The sequence below is a fragment of the Mesocricetus auratus genome, unplaced genomic scaffold, assembly GCF_017639785.1.
Source record: "Mesocricetus auratus isolate SY011 unplaced genomic scaffold, BCM_Maur_2.0 Super-Scaffold_100676, whole genome shotgun sequence".
Classification (NCBI taxonomy): domain Eukaryota; kingdom Metazoa; phylum Chordata; class Mammalia; order Rodentia; family Cricetidae; genus Mesocricetus; species Mesocricetus auratus.
In genome coordinates, this window is record NW_024429266.1 from 58,419,179 (window position 1) to 58,427,672 (window position 8,494).

At 46.8% G+C, this 8,494-nt stretch overlaps 1 protein-coding gene across 2 annotated transcripts; it reads left to right on the forward strand.

Moving 5' to 3' along the window:
• Positions 1-1,630: 1,630 nt before the first annotated feature.
• Il19 (interleukin 19) lies at positions 1,631-7,899 on the forward strand. 2 transcript variants are annotated; one of them, XM_005079888.3, is made up of 5 exons: positions 1,631-1,977; positions 2,114-2,179; positions 4,955-5,107; positions 5,944-6,018; positions 7,344-7,899. In XM_005079888.3, the coding sequence occupies exons 1-5, from the start codon at positions 1,834-1,836 to the stop codon at positions 7,437-7,439; spliced, it is 534 nt and encodes a 177-aa protein (XP_005079945.1). In that variant the 5' UTR covers positions 1,631-1,833; the 3' UTR covers positions 7,440-7,899. The 2 variants fall into 2 exon arrangements, with proteins under 2 accessions (XP_005079945.1, XP_021088559.1); XM_021232900.2 differs by having other exon boundaries at positions 5,947-6,018.
• The last annotated feature ends 595 nt before the right edge of the window (positions 7,900-8,494 follow it).

The following is an 8,494-nucleotide window of genomic DNA, read 5'->3' on the forward strand; positions in this document are numbered from 1 at the left end:
AAACACCTTCTGCCTGTAGGAGAAAAAGAGACTGGGTTCCCATGATGGCAAATGAAGTAATCCATGTAAAAGCTGGTGTGCGGTAGGTCCTTGGGAATTGTGTGAGACATCAGGGAGATGGCTTGTGCTGGAGCCAGAGGAACAGTCTCATGAAGCTGGCTGCTGACAGAGCCAGGCCATCCACACAGGGCTTTCCTGACTGTGCCTTCAGGGTACAGTTGATGGCGTGTCACGGCTCCTAGGAAAGTGACCTAACTTGGATTTTTCTCCATGAGCACAAAATTGCAAGTAACTCTCTTTTGCATGGTGATGGGGAGTTTGTTTTTCCCAGAAGCTGTGTGTCAAAACACAGAAAAACAGCATTTCTTAATAATGATTAATCAGCTGTATCACAAAGAAAAGGGAAGAAAAGCAAACGGTTAAGGCAATGAAGTACTGAAGAAGTAAAGGGGGGGGGGAGTCTCCTGAAGGCGGACCCACCCAGTAAACCTTGACAGCATTTCCTCTGCCCACAACATAAAAGTAAGCAGCCCTTTCCAAATGGCAAAGAGCACCAAGACACGACTCCGCTGTGGCAGGAGGCACCAGGAGAGGTGAGGCTGGCACGGGCCACCATTCGGCCCTAATACCACAGGGGTGACCAGTGTGCATGGCCTGTATTGTCCAGGGTGCTGAGGGTCCTTTTACGGAGTGTGGAGGAGTACCATGACCGTGCCCACGCCAGTGCGTGTGTGCATGCGCGCGCGCGTGTGTGTGTGTGTGTGTGTGTATGTGTGCGTGTGCGTGTGTGTGTGTGCGTGTGTGTGTGTGCGTGTGTGTGTGGTGTGTGTGTGTGAATTTTCTGGTACCTTCTTTTTAACAAAAGGAAATGGCAAAAAGAAAGAGTAAAGAACAGAAAATAGCGTATGAGGGAATCAACCATCTTTACTATAGCCTTTTCACTCCAGGAACTTAACCTTTTGCAGGATCAAATAGCTTTTTAGATGCAAAGCTCTGTGCTCTCAGGAGAGAAATTGATTTGTAAGAGGGAAGCTGAACCATAGGAGTGAGTACTGAGGTCAGCTGCCCGCTTCAGCTCTGGCAACCTATTTCATTGTCCTAATTTTTAATTCCCTCCTTGGTAAAATGTGAGTAGACACAAACCTCCTCAGGGGCGGATGTCACATGAAACAAGGCAACTATGCAAAACACACACTGAGGGAAATGAGAGCCCTCAGTGGGCAGAGGGCAGGAGGCATAGGGCAGGGGGCAGAGGGCAGAGGGCAGAGGGCAGAGGGCAGGGCAGATCACTTGCTGTTGTAAAGTTTACCTCTTTATGTAGTTTGTGCTACTTTGGAGGGTGCCAAAGACAGATCCCAGGCTGCACAATGATGTGTGACACATCTCTGTGCACACTCAGCTCCAAACACAATTCTAGGTAGATACACACCAGGCTTTTCATAAAAGGTGCTGTTTCCTTCTGGGGGCAAACATGGAAAGCCAATGGACTTTTACGACTTTTCAAATCTGTTGCCCAACCTGTTCCCCTTATTCCAGTTCATTGGAAACAAGACTTTTCACCCCAGTTGATGAAGAGTTGCATCAGAGTGAAGCATGATACACACTGCAGTGAGAGCCTGTTGGGGGCAGGGTGTGGGATGGTCACAGTCAATTAATTCAAGAAAACCACAGAGTCCATTCAAGCCTTTGAAGCTCCCCAAGGCCAAGGACTGAGTCTTCTTTTGGTTTCCATGGGGCCTCTGCCATGAGGCCCCCAGGAGGAGCATGTCGGGTTTTCATTTCCTCTGCTCTGCAGTCTAGGTGGACAACGGATTTCAATCCTTGCTGTAGGACATGAAGGCCCAGAGCATTTCTCACTGGCTCCTGGGCATGGCTCTTGTCCTCTGCTCGGCGCACACCCGTAGCCTCAGGAGATGTCTGATTTCTGTGGACAGGAGCCTTATAGAAAAGAGTATCCCGGAAGTCAAAAGAGTCCTGGTGAGCATGGGTTGGCTGAAGGAATGGGAATGCCTTACCTTCCACCTTAGCCTGAAAGGCAAGCTCCCTCCAGTTACTTGTGAAGTATTCTGGGAAAATGGGGAGTTCTCATCGATGTCTGTCCTGTTCCCCACAGCAAACTAAAGACACCTTCCGGAACGTCACCATCCTGTCCACATTGGAGAATCTGAAGAGCATTAAGGTACCAGCTGCTTTGTGCCTGCTTTTTAATGACTTTGTGCTAAGAAACAAATCCCTACCCAGTACGTTCTTAATGCTCCAGGCTTATTTGTCATCTGAGCAGTTTGGACATGTCAGTATCCCCGTGACTTTGAAATCATGGGCTTGACCAAAGAAGTGATACTTCCCCACAGGGTGACAGAAATACCAAGTACTCAATGGGTCAGGAATTCAGTAGCTTGGAGATCGTTTTGGAAGATTCCATGGGGTGGGGGGGGGTGAAAACGAACAAGAACAAACAGAACCCAGAGCCATTTAAAAGCTGAGGAGGTTGCAGATGAGTAGACAAATGGGGAGAAGGGGTATGTATAGCACTACTGAAGGCAGGGCTGTGATAGGGACACGAGGCCAGAAGATTTAGGATGCAAAGGATGTACAAAACAGGCTAGGGGGCCAAGAGGGACCAGGCTGAGCCTTGGCTCTCTGACAGGGACAACAGAGTGGTTGAGGAGACTATTGGGATGGAAGCTCTATCACAGAACTATTCTAGAAAGTCTGGGAATGTGCTTTACTATGGCAGCTGGATGGGAAGGCCAGCAGGGACTCCAGCCCCACTCTCCAGAAGCGATGTCACCAGACCGTAGCTTGCCAGCTGGTTCTTCGATTTCCAAAAAAAGTCCGTGAGGTGCGTTTAGAGTGATCTCTTAGCGGGTGTGGTGGAACATGCTTCTACGCCCAGCACTTGGGAGGCAGAGGCAGGAGGACCATTACAAGTTTGAAGCTTTTTGAGTTCCAGGCTAGCCAGAGCTATGTTAATAAATAAGCACAACTTTCAGTTCAAAGGGAATAACTGGTAGTTTTCTCTATAGTCAAATATGAGCAACTACAGCCTGGGATCTAGATTATGCTAGATACAGTGTTTTAAAGCAGTGCAGTATCATGAGGTTTGTACAGTGAGAGACCAAAGGACAGTCATAACGAAGGCATTTAAAACTGAGTTGGTGGGATCATAAGATAGGCAGTTGTAGCAAATTGTGGAGAAGTTGCTATAGGCCTCAGATGCTATTTGATGGCATTCTTAACTTTGGGGACACTAGTGGTCTGGCAGTATTTTCCAAAAAGTTTGTCCTAATAGTCACAGTTACCAGGTAGACGTAGAGACGACAACTCCCCACAGCCACAGAAGTTGTGATTAGTCAGTCAGTTCCGCAGAATCTTAATCACAGGTTAGGCTTTTTTTTCCCTGTGATTTCCAATTCATGGTTATCAAGACACTGTCTCAAAAAGCAAAGCAAATTAAACAAAGCAAAAAAATGGCTTTGACCTCTGGGATCTCTTCTAAAAATGATCTACATTTGTTGTTGTTGAGTTCTTACATGATAAGCTAAAAGCACGTATCTATGAGGAATCGAGACTTCAAAGAGGGAGGGAATGACGAGTTAATGACCAAGCCGGGAATAGGACACCCCCTTCCAGTTTATGCCTCTGTTTCCAGATTCCTTCTCCTCCGGAACTTGAGGAAAGACTGAGGCAGAGTAAGGAACGAGCTAGTGAGTTAGGATCTTTATTATATTCCCTTCCTTTCTTCTCTCATTCTTTCGTTCCATTTCTTTTCTCTTTTAAAATTATTTCTTATTTGCTTCTGTGCCTGCCTCTGTGTGTGTGTGAAAGAGAGAGGGGGAAGAGAGCGAGAGAGAGAGAGAGAGAGAGAGAGAGAGAGAGAGAGAGAGAGAGAGAGAGAGAGAGAGAGAGAGAGGGAGGGAGGGAGGGAGGGAGGGAGAGGGAGAAGAAAACTCCTGGGTGTTCTTTCCTTCCTTCATGGGTTTTGAGGGTAAAACTCAGTTTCTTAGCCTTAATCACAAGTTCATCAACTTCTGAACTGACTTTCGTTCCTTCCTTCGTCCCTCCCTCTCTCCCTCCTTCCCTCCCTTCCTCCCTCCCTCCCTTCCTCCCTCCCTCCCTCCCTCCCTCCCTCTCTTCCTCCCTTCCTTTCTTACTTCCCTGTGGATTCTTTTTTTTCCAATGTCACAGTCTTTAATAACACAGAGGTGTGCAACCTTTTCTTCTGGCTAAGGAGCCCAATGAGGGAAGGGGAAGAGAAGATCCTGACTTCCAATTAGTCTGCCACTGTCTAGGAAAAGCTGCCCTCAGGCTAGGGGCTAAGGTGTAAATCTTCTGCAGTACTTCCTTAGGCCTGCAGAGTGCAAATTGTTAGAAGGCAACAGTCCCCTGCTTCTCTGGGCTGTGCTTTGAGCATCTGGAGTCTTGTCTTAGAGACATCTGCTTCCCATTGTGGCCCTCTGACAGTCCCAGATGTGGCTGCCAGTCTGTTTGCAAATTTTAGTCCCCCCATCCTCTAGTTTTAAGGGGACAAACTTTGAGAAACCCCAGCAATGTGTGTCCTTCAGGGCTCAATGGCCAGGATGAATATATTGGTTATGCCTGATATGATACCTGATGTCCAGGAGCCAAGGATGTTGTGGGATGGGAGATTACAGAGCTGACAGCTTTTGCTTAGGGGATGCAAACCCTCTCATGAAGGAGGCACCTGGTTCTTGTAGGGACTTTAGAATTTCTGATCTTGTATTGGGGATGCTGTGCTGAGAATCCTTGTCTGTGATGGGATTCCCAGTCCTATTTTTTGTGAATATATCTCTGGCTGTAGGTAGCTTGACTGAAGAGAGTGTGGAAGAATGCCCTGAATTCTAGAAAAGAACATTTAGTTACTTCTTGTACTTTTTCTCTAAAGTGTTGAGAGCAGAGGGCCCCTGGAGCATGCTCTAATTTCTGTCTGTAGCCTGTAGATGTATGCTGTGTGACCAGCCACCTCCTGACCTTCTACAGAGACAGGGTGTTTAAGGACCATCAGGAGACAAGCCTGGAAGTCATGAGGCAAATCAGCAGCATTGCCAACTCCTTCCTCTACATGCAGAAAACCCTGGAGCAATGTGTGAGTCAGTGTGTCCAAATTCCAAGCATCTGTGCCCATCTGTCCAAAATGAGGCCAGGACTTGTGCTGTCAGGATATTTCTTGTTCTGTCATTCACTTCTGTGTCTTTTGAGACTTTGCAATGGTTTTGCCAGTTTCAGGGACCTGCTGACACCTCATCAGATAGGTCCCTTCATGGAGTGACCGGCTGATGCCAGAGTATCACCTGAGTGGACTGTAGCCCATAAGAGGGACGTGCCAAGGGTTGCATTCTGGCCATAAGCACGCCTCTGGATTTTCTGTTTCTAACCCTTTGGGATTTCCACACTAAGACATGGCTGGGATGTCATAGTAAGTTCGCTGTCACTTGTTAAAATCAAACGGAGACAAAAGGAAAAACCACCAACCAAAACGCAGGCTAAGAGAAGCCATAGGGTCAAGCCATATGGCTGTCCTGTGTGACGTGGTTCCTCTGCAGCAGGTGATGGCTTCCTTCTAACAGTTTTAAAAAACTGTTAGAAAGGGTAATCGTTCCTGCCCTGCTTTAAAACCTGCAATCATGGAATCAAACAGATGCAGTTCCTCAGTTAACCTTGTGAGGTGTTGCATTCAGCGCTATGACAAGGTAGACGTGGTACTTGCTCTTCTGAAGCTGGCCATCTGTGTAGATGCAGAAGGAGCGGGAGACTGGAGCAAATTTAGACTTTCTCCACACACAGACCCTATTGCCTCTCAGCTGTTCTCGCCTAAGCCTTTTCACCTGACCCAGGAAGGAATGGCGTGTAGGGGGGGAGGGGCAAATAGGGAGGCGGTTGTGTAACAGTCCTCTAATGAGTGCTGCCCCCATTGTGTCCCAGCAGGTGCATAATCAGTGTCAATGTAGTCAGGAAGCCACCAATGCGACCAGAACCATCCTTGACAACTACGATCAGGTGGGTCTGGAGAGAGTATAAGGAAGACCAAAAAAAAAAAAAAAAAAAAAAAAAAGAGACGGTTGAGACAGTACCATAGTCCGGCCCTCTCTCCAGGCAAAATCATTTATTGTTTCCGTCAGTTTTGATTGAGGGCCCATCCAAGTAGATGGCTGCAGAATGCTGCAGGTCACTGGGCAATTCTCTGGTCCTCTTCTCCATCCTTCTTCCGCTGTTTTCTCACACCTTCACTCAGGCCTGGCCTATGTACGCTATGACCATACAGAGGGAGCGACGGTCCCCAGTGAGTCTGTAGCTCTTGCCCGTGAAACACAACACATACAGTGTTCTTACTGCCAGGACCTGATCCTGCCTACTGCACCCAGTACTTCTCACATGGGTGTTGATGCAGGGACCATTACCAGGGTGTGTCCCCTGCAGATTTGCTTGATGTACAGTAGTTCTGTGGTGAGACCTAAGTTCCTCATTCTCAACACTCTCAAATGATGCCAGTGCATTGAAGAGCGGAGAGGTTAGGGCGTTTTGCAGCTCAGCTTTTTGGGGACAGACTTTGAGTGGTGCTGGAGGGAGAGTGGTTTGTACTGTGGGTCAGATATTGTTCCAAGACCACCAAAGTGTTGCCACATTGACTCTCCACAGCAAGGCTCCGAGTATAGACTGCACTGGATAGGTCAGGAAATGGAGGCACAAACAGTTATGTGATTTCACTAAGTTCACACTGCAGCTACTTGGTAGCACTAGGACACGGTCCCATGCTGAGTGGCTCTAGAAGGGTATTCTTTTAGCTCCTACCATCTCCTTTACAACAGGAGATTGTGGACTAAGTCAGGGATTACATTCTAGGTCTGCTCCTTTTACTGACCCTGTGGTGATTGGGTACACACTCTTTGGGGGCCTCAGTGCTTTGGTGTCAGTAGGGGCCACAAATTCTGCTTACTCACTGGAGAGCACTGAAGAGAGTGAGGCGTCTCTTGAGACAAGAATGCTAAGAAGACCTGGCTGGCAAGCCTAGTATTTCCTGTGAAAAGAAGGAGAAACAGGGGAAAGGAATGAGGGATTTTCAATCTGTGTGTAAGGATCTGAAGTGATTTAAACTACTGGTTTGTGTGTGTATGTTGGGGGGGTTCTAAGCTACAAGAGAATAAGTTTTGATTCTGCATATTATACGAAAGGTTTAATAAATAAAAGGAGAGACTGCATAGGCCCAGAATATGGGGACTCTAATATGCAGGCTTCAGCGCAGTCAGATAGGACCTCATGATGTGTTTTCAAATTTTATTTATTTGTTTGCTTGTTTATTTATTTATTTTGTTGGTTTGTTTTAGCTGGAGGCCTCGTCGGCTGCCCTTAAGTCTCTAGGAGAGCTAGACATCTTTTTAACCTGGATTGACGAGAATCATCAGGAGACTTCTACAGCTTGACACTAAGTGCCTTGTCTGATTATCTAGGGATACACGACCCACTGTGAGCTCTCTCCCTCCTCCCTCCCTCCATTCCTCCCTCACCCCCTCTCGGTGCTCAACACCTAACTTTTAAGAGGAGAGAGATATGGAAAACCCCATCATTATCTAAAGTGAGGGTCTTTTCTTGGAAATTGCTGATGTGGAAGGAACCCTCTCTTCTGGGCTGAGGCCTCACTGGAAAAAATCAGGGTTTGAGTAGATCTCAGCTGCTGGCCAGGGCCTTAGCTCTCTGATCTCACCTGGAAATAGCCGAGTTGGTAGCTATGGTATTTATGGCAACATGTGGCTGTTGAGAGATCCCAGATGCTCCTCTAATTTATTCTGAAGTGGTTCTCCCAGGCCTATGCTGTGTAACACATGGTGTGTGTAGTGCATATTGTACTGACTGACATTTATGACATTTATGAATAAACTGTGCTTTACCCATGAGAATGCATTGTCTTCTGATTCATTAAAGACTCATACATGGAAATAAAACAGGCCTCAAAAATGGGGAACACATGGGGAAGCTTAATCCTAGATGGAGGTAAAATATATGTAGATTTCAAAAGAAATTAGAGTAGAAAAGGGTTCTAGATGGGTATTTGAATACATTTTTCATTGCTGTAACAAAATATCTAGAGTGGGTAACTTTGTCAATAAAAACAAGTTTATTTGCTCATAGTCCTAGAGATTCTAGGGCATGGGTTTCGCTGCCTGGGCCCCGGTAAGGACTACACAGCAGGTGTTGTCACGACGGAGCGATCGTGATAAGAAGAAGACAGCACATTTAGACAGAAGACAGACACATTCAGGAGCCAGATCTATGCGTTCTCTTTTGAATATGCTTCTATTTATTTATTTTTGAGGCTTTTTACACCTACATATGTACTAGGGTCTCTGCAACCACCATGGCCTCCAGCATAATGATCTGTGGGAGGCAAGAAGGTAGTCTGGTTCAACATGATCCAGTTGGTTCAAACTTTGGGAGTCTGGGGCTGGGCAGTTTATTTTAGGCATATTTGAGCACAGCA